The sequence below is a fragment of the Exophiala oligosperma genome (genome assembly GCF_000835515.1).
Source record: "Exophiala oligosperma strain CBS 72588 unplaced genomic scaffold supercont1.10, whole genome shotgun sequence".
Lineage (NCBI taxonomy): Eukaryota > Fungi > Ascomycota > Eurotiomycetes > Chaetothyriales > Herpotrichiellaceae > Exophiala > Exophiala oligosperma.
This window is the reverse complement of record NW_015622827.1, coordinates 1354237-1367086: the sequence shown is the minus strand read 5'-3', so window position 1 is coordinate 1367086 and position 12850 is coordinate 1354237. Positions and strand designations below refer to the sequence as shown.

The 12850-nt window shown below is 50.0% G+C and overlaps 8 protein-coding genes across 9 annotated transcripts; 3 read left to right on the top strand and 5 right to left on the bottom strand.

The window, feature by feature from the left end:
- Window positions 1-180: 180 nt before the first annotated feature.
- On the bottom strand, window positions 181-1781 carry PV06_09668. Of its 2 annotated transcripts, XM_016411127.1 has the most exons (4): window positions 1477-1781; window positions 754-1433; window positions 379-701; window positions 181-328 (listed from the first exon to the last, which is right to left on the bottom strand). In XM_016411127.1, the coding sequence occupies exons 1-4, from the start codon at window positions 1615-1617 to the stop codon at window positions 255-257; spliced, it is 1218 nt and encodes a 405-aa protein (XP_016258934.1). In that variant the 5' UTR covers window positions 1618-1781; the 3' UTR covers window positions 181-254. The 2 variants fall into 2 exon arrangements, with proteins under 2 accessions (XP_016258934.1, XP_016258935.1); XM_016411128.1 differs by having other exon boundaries at window positions 379-1433.
- A 125-nt stretch (window positions 1782-1906) lies between these two features.
- Window positions 1907-4830, bottom strand: PV06_09667 (uncharacterized protein). The gene has a single exon (XM_016411126.1). The coding sequence runs from the start codon at window positions 4107-4109 to the stop codon at window positions 2148-2150; it is 1962 nt and encodes a 653-aa protein (XP_016258933.1). The 5' UTR covers window positions 4110-4830; the 3' UTR covers window positions 1907-2147.
- A 532-nt stretch (window positions 4831-5362) lies between these two features.
- On the bottom strand, window positions 5363-7234 carry PV06_09665 (RING-box protein 1A). The gene is made up of 3 exons (XM_016411124.1): window positions 6861-7234; window positions 6656-6805; window positions 5363-6607 (listed from the first exon to the last, which is right to left on the bottom strand). The coding sequence occupies exons 1-3, from the start codon at window positions 6987-6989 to the stop codon at window positions 6509-6511; spliced, it is 378 nt and encodes a 125-aa protein (XP_016258931.1). The 5' UTR covers window positions 6990-7234; the 3' UTR covers window positions 5363-6508.
- PV06_09666 (uncharacterized protein) lies at window positions 5389-6654 on the top strand. The gene is made up of 3 exons (XM_016411125.1): window positions 5389-5743; window positions 5822-5881; window positions 5958-6654. Exons 1-3 carry the CDS (start codon window positions 5696-5698, stop codon window positions 6144-6146), a joined length of 297 nt encoding a protein of 98 aa, XP_016258932.1. The 5' UTR covers window positions 5389-5695; the 3' UTR covers window positions 6147-6654.
- Window positions 7235-7335: 101 nt separating the features above from the next.
- PV06_09664 (uncharacterized protein) lies at window positions 7336-9369 on the top strand. Its single transcript, XM_016411123.1, has one exon. It carries the CDS (start codon window positions 7767-7769, stop codon window positions 9042-9044), a length of 1278 nt encoding a protein of 425 aa, XP_016258930.1. The 5' UTR covers window positions 7336-7766; the 3' UTR covers window positions 9045-9369.
- PV06_09663 (uncharacterized protein) lies at window positions 9225-10649 on the bottom strand. The gene has a single exon (XM_016411122.1). It carries the CDS (start codon window positions 10530-10532, stop codon window positions 10062-10064), a length of 471 nt encoding a protein of 156 aa, XP_016258929.1. The 5' UTR covers window positions 10533-10649; the 3' UTR covers window positions 9225-10061.
- A 367-nt stretch (window positions 10650-11016) lies between these two features.
- Window positions 11017-11708, top strand: PV06_09662 (uncharacterized protein). Its single transcript, XM_016411121.1, has 2 exons — window positions 11017-11260; window positions 11318-11708. Exons 1-2 carry the CDS (start codon window positions 11146-11148, stop codon window positions 11485-11487), a joined length of 285 nt encoding a protein of 94 aa, XP_016258928.1. The 5' UTR covers window positions 11017-11145; the 3' UTR covers window positions 11488-11708.
- Window positions 11626-12671, bottom strand: PV06_09661 (uncharacterized protein). The gene is made up of 3 exons (XM_016411120.1): window positions 12598-12671; window positions 12362-12423; window positions 11626-12309 (listed from the first exon to the last, which is right to left on the bottom strand). Exons 1-3 carry the CDS (start codon window positions 12623-12625, stop codon window positions 11929-11931), a joined length of 471 nt encoding a protein of 156 aa, XP_016258927.1. The 5' UTR covers window positions 12626-12671; the 3' UTR covers window positions 11626-11928.
- Window positions 12672-12850: the final 179 nt, after the last annotated feature.

Below are 12850 nucleotides of genomic sequence, written 5' to 3'. Positions count from 1 at the left end.
ACTTTGTAGCCAAAAGGCATCTCTCTCTTGGGTACTCATGAGATCACAATTAATCATAATACAGCGAATATACTCCGTAATACCACGACAACTGCCTTGAAGAGTGAGTCGCAGATAGATACGGGTACGAGTACGATTACGAAGTACGGTACGTAGGACCATGTACTCCTCTCAACTCATGGCAATATCACTTGATAACTTCTTCACAACTTCAGCTACATCTTATCCTGTACTAATGACAAAACAACGCCGGTTTAATCCTCGTCTAGCTTTCCACCGTATTCTCCCAATAATATATCATCTGGAGCAGGTCCACGATTATTGCGCACTGTAAAGGTCAGCAGAGAGGTCTTGAACCAAATCGCACAAAGAACTCACCCCATTCTGTCTCGACCCGGAGAAATATCCACATCCAACGCCGCAGTACTTCCAAAATCTCCATGAGGAAAATCCCACCCTCGAGATCGTTGAAGTGGTCTAAGTGCGGGGAGAGCTTGAAGCTCCATGTACAACGCAGTAGAAGATCTATCACAATGGCCGTATAATACATTTCCCTGGCGTGAAAATACCGATACCTTCGTAGGCCATAGGGATGCTCGGGATCGTTCCTCTCCCGGCTCGACGAGAACAGTGACAGATCCCAGTCTTTGGCCACGTCCCAATAGAACGAATAGAATGAGTTGACAAAAACGAAAAGTAACCTGTACATGCATGTCAGCATCGTTGTCTGATACCCATGCAAAGAGCCCATACCATAGCCTAAACAACCCAGCTTCGGTCATGTGAAACGTCGTGGGATCGTAACCTCGTTGCAAAGCACTCAGCACAATGACTGGAAAAGCAGAAGCATATTTGAGTGCATTGGCCAAATGTTGTCCACCCCATCCAGACATCGACGTGCGGTTCCGGCGAACACGAAGATATTCAATCAGGCACTGTCGGAGACGTATCATGCTGGGAATACTGATGATCAGGGGCACAAGATATGCTCCGCCACATCCCCGGTCAGGCTTGGCCGTACTCGTCGTCTTTCGAGAGAAGAGCATGCAAGTCGAAACAAACAGATCTCCCAACACCTTGGCATAACTTGTGAGAACATCAGCCAGTAGGATATCCCCAAATTTCCCATCTTGAACTTCCGCCAAGCCACCCAAGCTTATTCTTTTCAGCGTCGAGAGGAAGTGTAGACGACCCGATCGTGACATGCGCTTGATCGGCAGGAGGAAGCATAACATGAGGAACAAGAGGTACGACTGAGGGAGGATCTGCCACGATAGCGCAGCATGCCTGTCACCTCTTGTGATAAGCCAAAACAAGAGAAGCGATCCGACAAGAGGAAGAGTCAGGAGCGTTGCTAGTTGATAGGTTGCATGGTGATGGCTGGACGACTGTTGACCTGAACGGGCAGGGTATCGTATGAGCGCAGGTACATCCTATAGAGTCAGTGGAGGCAAGAACCGGGCGCGGTGAACGTACAATCCTGACAAGGTGAAGGTAGTGAAGGTTCAGGCCCCATGCCCAAATCCCGAGAACAGCAATGAACGCGACTCGATAAGGGAGCGGGAGAAATAGACTGAAGGAGTCCACCTCAGGCTCGACCGCCGGATCACCGTCCATTGCGCCTATGAAGTATCATGCTGCTCGTGGAGAGGCAAGTAGGCGGAAAGGAAGACGAGAGACAAGTCGCTGAAGGAATTAAAGGTCACGGTGGTCGCATGCTGATATGGAGTCGTTGTTGACTCTCCAAAAAAACTGGCATGAAGTCAGATGGGGTCATCATCTTGGCAGGGGCTCAAGCCAAGTTTATCGTACGCATACTGATCTATGGGTACTTCGTAGGAGCAAAAGTATCTACCCATCATCGGAGATACCTGTAGTACATTGTAGGTCAGAGGGACATTAGGGACATGTTGTAAGTACTGGTATTGGTATATCAACTGCTAAGCAGACATCTATGTCTACCGGACTTGAGACTTGTGTCTATACCACAAAAGAGAATATCAAAGTGCAACGATTCTAACTTTTCTGTCAATTGCCACCTCAAATCGAGAAAACCCTTCACGACTGTCCATCTGAACCTACAGAAACCAAAACAAAGAAAATCACAGGAGATCCGGGAACCCAAGATTGCCCTTCAATACTCTTCATCAAATTGCTCTCAGTCGTCTGGCAACCAGCAAACACAAACAGACGAAAGCGAGAATCCCCCCGAGGATGCCAAAGAACCAATGCAGTCCTCCCACACCCTCGCCCGGCACATGGACGTTCATGCCAAACAAACCCGTCACCAGATTCAGCGGCACGAGAATTGTGCCGACGACTGTAATCCGCGCCAAGGTTTTGTTCGTTTTGTTGCCTTTGACGATGTTGTCTACATTCAGTTGCGCCAGGTAGTTGGCATGAGATCGAGACAACATCTTCTCCACGTGACCCAGGTTGGACATCATTGTGACAACGTGATCCTGAATATCGCCCAGATACAATCCAATGTCGCCTCGTGGAGTAATTTCGTACTGCTCATTGCATCGCTTGGCGAAGCCCTTGATAACATCGGCCTTGCCGCCCAATAGACGCATCATGTTGAGCACACGCTTGCGGCACTCGCCAATCTGCCGGAGTAGGGCGAGAAAATCGTCCTCGCGAGCGATGAACACTTGGTCTTCGATATTCTCGGATTCGTGCTCTGCTTCGCGGATGATCGGAGCAAAGGTGTCCACGATGTCATCGATCATCGCATAGCAAATGTAATCAGGTCCCAGGCTCAGGAAGTCACCGAGCTTAGCGATACGCTTGCGGACATTCCGTGCATGCGGATTTGGCTGATACGAGAAGCTCAGCACACCGTCCCCGCAGACCACAATGTAGATGTGAATAGGATCCAAGAAGTCTTCGTGATTGCGGTCCATGATAAACGAGCGAAAACACACAAAATAGTACTGCGAGAACAATTCGACTTTCTCGCGAGCTTCTTGAGTTTCAATGTCTTCCCGCGTCAAGCGATGAATTTTGAATGCTTTCGCGAGCGCCTCGAGTTCGGATTTGGTAGGATTTTGTACATCGAGCCACCAGACACCACCATCTGGACCAACGTCAAAAAGGTCTCTAAAGGTGGTGCCATCAGAGACAAGGTCGCCTAATTTATCGGCACTCTTGCCATGAGTCAACTCGGAGGTGAAAAGGAAAAATCGGTCGGATGCCTGCACTTGGCTGGGCTTCTTCAGGTCGAATCCCTCGTCCGAGGACGAGCTGTGGTTGGTGCCGTGGTGTACAAGCGCTTTGTCGTAGAAATTGTCGCCGTTCAGAACAGCATTTGGCACCTCTCCAGATCCTCCATGCTTTCGGAGGTCCTCAAACACACGGCCGTCTCCTGCGACCTCAGGTTGATATTCGTCCTGGTACTTCCCCTGTGCGCAGAGAGCCACAAATTCTTCCAATTCCTCGAAGTCGATCTTGTAAGTTTTCCCAGGTTCCTCGTCGGTTGGGAAGGTGACCTCATCATTGAAATCGCGATCAGTTCTCTGAGTTAGGCCACCGGGAACGCTGATGGTGCTGAGGGTCGGCCGTCTGGTGTTGGTGCCAATGGAAGCAGCCCGGTGCCGAATGTTGTCTATAAGCGATGACGACACACTCTCGGCCGTATTGGCGCGCTGACGACGACGCGGTTCGGCAAAAGCCTCGATGGAGTTTGCTGGTGATGTTGATCGAGAGGAGGAGCTATCCCGGGAACGGTCATGTTTCGGGACAACCATGCGTGGACGCCCGTCTCTGTTGGTCATCTGGCGAGCACGATTCGAGTTTCGTCTTTGCGGGGGTTGAACGTCGACATCACTTTTATCGTCGTCGACGATAGCATGCTCAAAATCACGAGCGATTGTGTTCCTGTCATGTCCGAGCGTATTGAGCAACGCCGAATCGACCTCACTTAGGTTGTGTTGGTCCAGAGTACCAGGCTGTGGACTCGAAAGTTGTAATTCCACAAAAGGGACAGCCATGGGGCTTTGTGATGGAGGCAAGCCTCTGTGGCGTCGATGGTCATCCAGCTCCGGGGCAGGTGTGCTGTAGCGGCTATCCATCCGCTCCTGGTCGTGAATCGATCCGGAAGACGACATTTTGTCTGAGTCAACCGGGTTTGGATGTTCTTTGCGTTCTCAAACGCACTATGTGCAGTGCTCTATTCCTCTTTCCAAGCCAGATCTAGAAGAAACAGCAGCGCCTTGGCCGCTAATACCAAAAAAATCTAATTCTGGTTCGATTCCGTCTCTTTCTAGTCTATTGAATCAAGTGTGAAAATCTGGCCGGCCTCTTTTTGGCCGGATAAAGCCGTGGCACCGAAGGGCCAGTTATGGTGGTCGAGTGGTGGTTCCGCAGAAGAACATGTATGCGATGCCCGTGCCTAGCAATGGGCGGATGAGGGAAATGGTGGCAATCGTGACGCCCGCCAACTTGAAGGCGTTGAAATGAAAATCGCGATCGAGCGCCAGGGTGGGAAAGTAGTGTTGCAGAGATAGGAAGGACTGTGGCAGCCTCCCTATGCTTGCGAAGCGTGAAAGGGTTGGGTGTTGTGCCGAGTAATTGCAGAGTTGGAAATTGTCGGGTGTAGCGACACCACTGTGTTGAGGATTGCAGATTATGGGAAGAAGAGAAGTAGCCCGAATAAGTATTTTCGAAGATTTGTCTTTGGCAGAGAAAAGGTCCTCAGTAAGAAGATGAGGAGAAGATGAAGACAGGATATATAGTAGTCGTGGACTGCCAAAATACCTCACAAAAAGGTGGTTATAAAATATCAGTGGTGGAGGCGAAAGGAAAAGGAAAAACGCTTTTTGATTGCCGAGTCGCGTAACAAAATCAAGTTGGTTGAGTCTGGTTTTAGCTAATAACGTCACGGCTAAGAGGTCCAGACTGAGACTTTTTGAGGGCCATTTGGGGGGGGCAGACTCGTCCTCACACCCTCGGTACGAAGGAAATACTCCGTCCAGTAGTGTGCACACACCCATTCTCCCCGCCATTCAGATGCCTGGAAATTCTTGTTAGGTGCAGTCTTTATTGCATCCTTTGGGCCAACTCCTACCTAAGTTAGGCTCCTAGGACAAGTCCCGTAGTGGTGTCCAGTTTGACAGGATCACAAGCACATGATTCGAGTTCAGCTTGCTGTTGGCCATTTCGTAGAGGCTGGCTCCAGCCTAACAAAACTGGTAACAATATCCTAGCCTGCGAGTATGAGTTAACTATGAGTCAGGTTACTCCGTACATTCGAGGTTATTACGCATGTCAGGGCCTTCTCGGACTTCGGGATATGTCTGTATGGAGCAAACTGAATTATCACAACAATTCTCTCAAGTATGGCGATTATCATAAACTTCAGGTATCCTTCATGTGACTGTAGTGAGTGTTCATGTGGCACAGTAGTGGTTTGGCCACGACGATTAATTCTATGGTCTTCACGTTCCCTCAAGATACTTGAACAAGGCTACATCTAGTGCGGACGCTCGTACTCGTAAAGCCTCGTAGCGATGATTACGTAATTTGTTTCGTCTCCAATGCCAACTGGCCTTCGTCCCTCTCATCTCAACATTGCCCAGCAACATTCTCATCTACGCCAGACGACACTGGCGTATTGCAAGTTCAACGCAGTTGACCTGCTTAAGACAAGAAGCCTAGTATTCGACCCAACGAAACAATCCCCTTACCTCGAACCATGGATGCCATCATCAACCAGCTGCAACATCTCTTCGAAGGTCAAATCGTACGCCTCTCTCCCCGTTGGTCACGTCAGATCGACAGATCTGCCAGTATCCATTGCATTCACTAACGACATATACAGGACTTCCATGGTCAACGACTTGCTGAGAGCATCTCCACGGTCATTCTGACCATTTCATCTGTATGTCCACCCCAGTGATACCCTCATCATTCTCCTCCCTTTCCAGCTGAGTGCATCACTGACGACAGATCATCAGACTATTGCTCTTCTGGTCGGCTACATACAGCAAGACATCTATTTGACAATGTGGATTAGTCTTATAGGCACGCTCTTTGCGATATTCCTGGTTGTCCCGCCTTGGCCGGTCTATAATCAGCACCCTCAGCCATGGATCGGGTCCAAAGCAAGACTACCACCTGGTGGGATCGTTGTGTCAGGAAAGTGATGATATGTTCAGTGGTCAGGTCTCATTGCTCATTTCAGTTCTACCTAAGAACCGATTACATTGGTATGTGGCTCGATGCGCTATCTGCCACAAACTCCAAAGTGCCCTCTGTATTGACAGCTACCATGAATCAATGACACGATCCATTGGTATTCGCTTGCATGAGAGCTTGCACCTCGCCGACAAAGCTATGGGAGGCATATCTCAAGGCCGTTCCTGGTTTCCACTGCCATGCTTCTTTGGCTCTCCCGCCGCAGCTGAGCCTCGCCGAGTTGAGATATGAATCATTATTGGGGTCTTGATCGGATCTCTGCGAGCTGTGCTCGAATCAGAGGCTCGGATCTTGTTCAAATCTCCTCCTTTTAACGGCCGTATTTCTGGAATTCCCAGTCTCTGTTGTCCAAGGGGCAGACTTGTCGCGTCTTTAGCCAACGTGAAATGCAATGGAAGTGGAAGGCATGCTAGAGTCATAGTCAGCTAAGTTCAAACATGTTCATGTAGTTTCTCACGTTGCAGATTCCCCAAGCAACAGTGCATTCCTCCGTTGTAGCAGCACCCTGATTTGCTTGACACTCGATGCAAAGATCCATGATGTGATTTCTGCAGATGGCGCAGTTATCGACAACAATGTCCCATGCCCAAAGGGCAACGGCGTTCCACTGTTACTCGTCAGTATAATCCGCAAGAGCGTTCGTATAGTCTTCGCAGCCTAACCTTCTTGACTTCAAACCTCTTCTTACTATCCGCGTCTGCTGCTGCTGATTTGGATCCTTTGGCCAGTGCCTTTCCCTTGGATTCTTCAGCGGCGTTGTTAGCAGCATCAGGCATGTCGACGTCAGCCATCGTGTAGTCTTTCCGAAGGGGTTGCTGTAGCCCTTTGAAAGTGGAATGCGGGGAGATGTCGGCGGCAGTGGTAGCCTTGGTCACAGCGTAGATGGAGTCTTGTCGTGGTCGATGTGAATGCGGGTCGAGTGCAAGGGCAACTGTCTTACACACTCGAGTAATAGAAAGTGATTTGATAGTGACAAGGCTGCGCTTGTGCAAGTACCTCAAATGGACTCTGTACAAGGCACAAGACGGCGGTGGCGTGGGCGAGGAGTGACTCTAGAATTCCCTCCGCCAATAATAAAATGCCTCCGCCCATTCATTGTATGTAAGCTGCGCCTTGGTCACTCCCGTTGCCTGCGTCACTTCACTCACAGATCACCATCTTGCTCGGCCTTCTTTCATCACCCTCACTAGCCATAATCCATCTTCTCAATCTATTTACTCGCCTTCTTCTATATCATATCGCATTCCTATCAGACAACCGCTCGTTTTTTGCGCTCAGGTAGTCTTGGAAACCTCATCTCAGTACATTTTCCATCTCAAGACAATGAGCCCTACCATTTCTACCATTGCCAAATCCTCTACACAAATACGACGACAGTATCCAAGCCGCTACGCTCTTCCTCATCGCAAACGTACAAGATAGACATCAGTTGACCCCGAAAATTGTTGGTCAAACTCCTATTTTCTTTGTGCGTTGGTACAGCTATCTGAGCGTTCTGCAATTTCCATATCTGTCTTCAAGGTCTACAGGCTGCCGATTCATCAAGCCTGCCCATACACACTTTTACAATGTCTACGATCGGAACACCTCATCAGACCCATTCTAAAGGCAACCGCCGATCTGCGGGGAAGAAAACTCGTCAGAGCAATCCGCACGACGGCTTTGTGTCAGACGTTGGTGCGCCAACAGAACATCAGCGCAACAAGTCACCGGCTGCCGGTAATGCGGTGAAGAACAATGGCAAAGGCCATCCAAGGAAGAACTCATCAGTATATAACACCGCTGCTCATGCAGGAAAACCGGACAAGGTGAAAGGCACTCCCATGAAGCCTGCCGCCTATGCAGGATCCACCTTTCAACAATCTCCAGCCGCCTCTGCCTTGCCTTTACCGAGCTTTTACTCAAAGTCGATGCCTGCTGCCGGACCTCTTACATCTCAACTCAGCAACGAAGCTAGCGCCGATGCTCACCCAGCCGCGCATGAGGTTGCCGAGTCCCCTAGCAAGCGAGAATCGACACCCTGTGACTTTCTCTTCGATGCCGCTCGTCAAGCGCGAGCCACTCCTCGAGGCGATACACCCGGAGCACGCTCGGGGAATGTGTCGGTTCCCAATATAAGCCCCGCCTCTGGATCACCAGCACCTCGCGAAGGTGACGCCGTGTTTCCCTTTGAGCTAGATGGAGCATCGGCCGCAGGTGAAGACGGTGTCTTTTCGGCGACGCCCTATAAGGACCGCATTGAGGCGCTGAAGTCCACTAGGTCGACATCTTTACCCAGCAAATCTATGAACGAGCATGAGCGCAAGGCAAAAACTGATGCTCTGAAGCGACTGCTAATGAAGTCGAGTGGCGAACCCGGCGAGAACAGTTCCCAGCCAGCCCAAGACATCAGCAATCCCTTCAACGCAAGAGCTCCATACCAACCATCTCCATTTCCGACCCAGGGTCCTCCCCTGGTTCGTCATACATCTGGACCATCACTCACGTTCAAGCAAGATCACAACAATTCCAACGCTCTACCAGGCCACCCGCAAATGCCGTATCAATATCAACCCACGCAGATCCAAACACCGAAGAGACCTAATTCTTCGAGTCTGAGAAATGTTTACGGCGCTCAGAGTGAGCCTGAGTACGCCGAACTATCTTCTGATAGTGCTGTAACACCCCCAATTTCGACTCAACGAAGGCACACGCCGCAGCATGCACCGCCATATGGCACTGCTCCTGTCAGCCCACCATATTCGAAACAACAGCAAATGCCGAACCACCGTGCTAAACCGAGTGCACAGCAATTGGAGGATGATCTGAGACGAGTTCTGAAGTTGGATCTTACAACTAGGGGTTAGAGAGGAGTATATTCGGTGAAGGCAACATTAACAATCCTCTTTGAATCTACTGCGCAATCTTGGCTGGCGAGGAACCATGTTCCTTTTGTCGCTTTGATGAAGGGCCCCTTCGTTGCAAGAGCCTGTGGTGCCTAGGTTTAGAAGCATGAGTCTCCGAAGAGAGCTACGTAGGCATGGACATTCATTTAAGGTGGATCTCATTTGTTTTGGCCTTGTCTATAGCGGTGGCCGGCCGGCCGGCTTATCAAGTACAAGTCCCTCGTTCAGATATACTGTGGATAGGGTCATGTAGCACCAGAGCAATCCCAAATCCATCTTCATCCTCTCCACACTGCTTCCTTCCGCGTGATCATGAGTCCCGTATTGAGCCTTACCCAGTGCTGCCTCGTTAGAATGCTGCATGATTTGCGTCCGGTAATGCCCTCGTCTGCAAACAAAACTATGGTGGTATGACATTTCTGCCAAAATTGTTCAGGCTTAATTGATTGGAAGGCGGACATATTCATAGCAGGCTTTGGCATGGTATGCTGTGATCGAGGGGAGTTCCCTACCAACTTTGTGGCGCAGTCAACACATACGCAGCGTGGTCTTATCGGGCTTGCTGGGGGCATGCTTCACTGCAACCTCGATTTGTGTCGTTGCTGACGAGTTCGCAGACGGTATCGTTGTTTGGGTTCTGGACGTCGAGAAGAGGGGCCTGGTGAAGGCCAGGACGCCAGGTGTTTCTCGTAGTGCAAATGATGCTGGAACGACTTGGGCTGACCTTGCTCCCCTGAACCATATGGCCACCTCGACTTGCAAAGTCACCGCACCGTTCACTTTGGATTCTCCCTCTGCATGTGAGGGCACGTCGTTGAGGGGGCCAGATACATGAATATTTCGTCTCGATAAACCAAAACATTGGCACCAAAGGTTGATTTTGGCGGTGCAGAGAACTTGTCGCACTCTCACCGCAAGTGAAGGCGGCCGTCCTTTGTTTCGGGGTGTCACGACGTTTCCCAAGGTCAACGTCGGTACTCAATCACTGCTCGCGCAACCCCTACAGCCACAATTGACACATTGTATTCCGGCGGCGCCGCCACCGCCCTCACCTTCTTCACGACGTAGACTCGCCTTGGGGACCCGACAGATGCACGTTCCTTGAAAGTTGGTCTCCTTTGTCTGTACGCACCGCAAGCAACAAAGTTTCTCGTACCCTTGCTTCTTCCACTTGGCGATCAGGTTGGCGTCGGCGTAGCCGTTCTTGAGGAGCCAATCGTAGAGTTGTTTGCTGATGGCCTCGCGCTCGTAGTACAGGTCGTAGATGTACCGAGAGCGGGCGTGGGATATCTGGAAGATGGGCCAGGTCGTCTCGTGCTTCTTCTTTCCTTCGTGGGAGGCGTTTTGTGCGTCGCGCATCTTGTTGGCGTACTCGAGGAGGGTGTCTTCGATGTCCTCGAAACCCGCGGGCGGGGGTTTGCGAGAATTGCGTGAGCGGATTGGAGGCATTTTGTGATGAGGAGACAAGAGCGGTCACAAGTCAGGGTTTTAGAAAAAAACAGAATTGAGCAGGTCTGAGACGAATACTTCAAGTAGTAATGTCAACGTTGTGTTCGTAACAAGAATGTTGTTTGGAAAGTTGAGGGTTGGTGTTTTGCACAAGGCTACGATAGAAATTCTTGCGGGGAATCGTTTGGGGGGGTGCGACAAAAGCAGCGTCCGAAGATACATTTTGCGATTTCCAAGTCAGTACTACAATTTGGCTGATCAAAGTACTTTCCTCATACTCTTACCATAAACTTAGGAATTGGATCTCGAGGATTTGAAAGACTTACTCCCACACTGCCGCCTTTTCGTTTGGGAGAGTGCTCAAAAAAGACCATTCACGCAAGGCTGGATAAACGCAGCCTTGCCACGATAAAAGCGGCGAGAATGACGAACACGGCGAACAGAATTGTCTTGCAGCCTCGAACCTCCCAATTTTGACTATTCGCCATACATCAAGCTCACCATCTACAGTACGTCGACATAATCACTTTGGGTTCCAAGGTCGCAGATTCACACGCGCAAAGGGTTTCTCATCCAACCCAGTTCTCTTCTGCCACATTACCTTCTATACACCATGGACGACGAAATCAATGTCAGTGCGGAGGATCTCCAGCACTTGAGCAACGCCGAGAAGCAGCAGCTTCAGACTTTCATTCAGACCGAGAGCCAGCGATCGAATATTCAAAAAAGTAGGGCTGATCCTTTCTGGATGATTTAGAGCTTTTGCTAATAGTGGATGTTCCCAGCTGTTCACGAATTGACCGAGATGTGCTTCAAGAAATGTATCACAGGCTCGATATCTTCCGGCAAACTCGCCAGCAAGGAGGAGTCTTGCATGTCGAACTGTGTCAACAGGTTCATGGACTCCAATTTGGCAGTGTTACAGCATCTGGAAAAGCTACGGGCACAGCAGTGATTTTTGTATAGGGTTGGAAACTTTTGTACGAGTATTTATCGAGCGGTGCAGGAACAGGGCGGAAACCTGGCGAAGTCATGATACGGATAGAGAAAGGCATACGCTTTAGATGATGGACCTGGCGGGCTTGATTGCCCCAGCACTTGTAACAACACCATATCTCGTTTGGCAAAAGGCACATGAATCGCAGCGGCCTTCGTAATGACCAAAAGAATTTCTGCTCATAAATGGATTTTTTTTCTTCTGCATTATTCGGATGCAACACCTGACTTTGAGTCATGATCATGCTTCGACTGATTCTATGTCGAGCCGCTTTGAAATTTTCTTCCCACTGGATAAGTCATGCTCGAGCAATGTTTTCCATCCGCGGACGCAAAAAGAAAGCAGGAGATTCGCCCCGTCAACTCATCGCCAAACCCTGGTCACACTTTCCCCTCAACTTTACACAATCGACAGCTTCGTGGCCGCAATGTCCAAGGCATCCACATCCGCCGTTAATCTGGCGAATGCCTTCTTGGTACCATCAGGTCGGATCAGGGTGTTGATCTTGACAGTGTCCACGTCGTACAACTTCTTCAACGCGTCCTTGATCTGCTGCTTGTTGGCCTTGGTGTCGACGATGAAGACCAGGGTGTTGTTCTCTTCGATCTTCTTCATGGCGCTCTCGGTGTTCAGAGGGTGGATGAGGATCTTGTGGTGGTCAAGTCGGGTCTCATGAGGGATGGATTTTCGTGGGTATTTGGGAGATCTTGAGAGGACGAGGGTCTTTGGTCTGTGGAACGAAGTCGACTTGCGGATCTTGCGGGCCTTGTTGGCGTGCACCTAAGATTCAATTCAGCGCTTGTTCCTCCTCCCATCTCAGTAGAAGACTTACGCCCTTGAGGGTAGCTTTGGCAGCCTGGTTGGCTTTCGCACTTGGCTTCTTGGATTTTGAGCCTGTTGATCAACTCGTCAGTAAAGAGACCTCAAGCCTTCACAATCAACACCAAATTGTTCCTCAATCAAGTCCAGGATGCAGAGGCGCACTCGATCCCTCCACTTTCGACCTCTGCCCGGCTCAATTGTTCCACCTCTTCCTGCAGGATATTGGTGAGGGATAAATTGTCGTACCTGACGGCTTCTGTGTTGGTGGCGCCATTGCTGCTGTTGTGTTGCGCCTTGAAAGGGTTGTTGTAGAAATTGTCGTCTGGGCTGCGAATCTAAGTTGTGGTTGTGAGGCTATCAAAATTCATTGTGCTGAAAGTCTTGGCGCCAAGGTACGGCGGAGCAATTCGTCGGCGGGGTGCAAGTTGCTACAGATCCCCAGTACCAGTATGCCACTGTTGAGGGAACATTATTTTCGCGGTTCAATTTCAGAAGCGTG

What these genes read in the sequence shown, in the direction of transcription:
- PV06_09668 (XM_016411127.1), bottom strand. Translation starts at nt 1,617, where the DNA reads ATGGACGGTGATCCGGCGGTCGAGCCTGAGGTGGACTCCTTCAGTCTA. An exon ending in ACCTTCACCTTGTCAGGATT is followed by an intron (nt 1,434 to 1,476) that starts GTACGTTCACCG and finishes CTGACTCTATAG; the next exon opens with GATGTACCTGCGCTCATACG. An exon ending in CCGGGTCGAGACAGAATGGG is followed by an intron (nt 329 to 378) that starts GTGAGTTCTTTG and finishes TGACCTTTACAG; the next exon opens with TGCGCAATAATCGTGGACCT.
- PV06_09667 (XM_016411126.1), bottom strand. Translation starts at nt 4,109, where the DNA reads ATGTCGTCTTCCGGATCGATTCACGACCAGGAGCGGATGGATAGCCGC.
- PV06_09666 (XM_016411125.1), top strand. Translation starts at nt 5,696, where the DNA reads ATGGATGCCATCATCAACCAGCTGCAACATCTCTTCGAAGGTCAAATC. An exon ending in ATCTCTTCGAAGGTCAAATC is followed by an intron (nt 5,744 to 5,821) that starts GTACGCCTCTCT and finishes CGACATATACAG; the next exon opens with GACTTCCATGGTCAACGACT. An exon ending in TCATTCTGACCATTTCATCT is followed by an intron (nt 5,882 to 5,957) that starts GTATGTCCACCC and finishes ACAGATCATCAG; the next exon opens with ACTATTGCTCTTCTGGTCGG.
- PV06_09665 (XM_016411124.1), bottom strand. Translation starts at nt 6,989, where the DNA reads ATGGCTGACGTCGACATGCCTGATGCTGCTAACAACGCCGCTGAAGAA. An exon ending in AGAGGTTTGAAGTCAAGAAG is followed by an intron (nt 6,806 to 6,860) that starts GTTAGGCTGCGA and finishes GACGAGTAACAG; the next exon opens with TGGAACGCCGTTGCCCTTTG. An exon ending in TTGCTTGGGGAATCTGCAAC is followed by an intron (nt 6,608 to 6,655) that starts GTGAGAAACTAC and finishes CTATGACTCTAG; the next exon opens with CATGCCTTCCACTTCCATTG.
- PV06_09664 (XM_016411123.1), top strand. Translation starts at nt 7,767, where the DNA reads ATGTCTACGATCGGAACACCTCATCAGACCCATTCTAAAGGCAACCGC.
- PV06_09663 (XM_016411122.1), bottom strand. Translation starts at nt 10,532, where the DNA reads ATGCCTCCAATCCGCTCACGCAATTCTCGCAAACCCCCGCCCGCGGGT.
- PV06_09662 (XM_016411121.1), top strand. Translation starts at nt 11,146, where the DNA reads ATGGACGACGAAATCAATGTCAGTGCGGAGGATCTCCAGCACTTGAGC. An exon ending in GCGATCGAATATTCAAAAAA is followed by an intron (nt 11,261 to 11,317) that starts GTAGGGCTGATC and finishes GGATGTTCCCAG; the next exon opens with CTGTTCACGAATTGACCGAG.
- PV06_09661 (XM_016411120.1), bottom strand. Translation starts at nt 12,625, where the DNA reads ATGGCGCCACCAACACAGAAGCCGTCAG. An exon ending in ACCAACACAGAAGCCGTCAG is followed by an intron (nt 12,424 to 12,597) that starts GTACGACAATTT and finishes GTTGATCAACAG; the next exon opens with GCTCAAAATCCAAGAAGCCA. An exon ending in CCAAAGCTACCCTCAAGGGC is followed by an intron (nt 12,310 to 12,361) that starts GTAAGTCTTCTA and finishes ATTGAATCTTAG; the next exon opens with GTGCACGCCAACAAGGCCCG.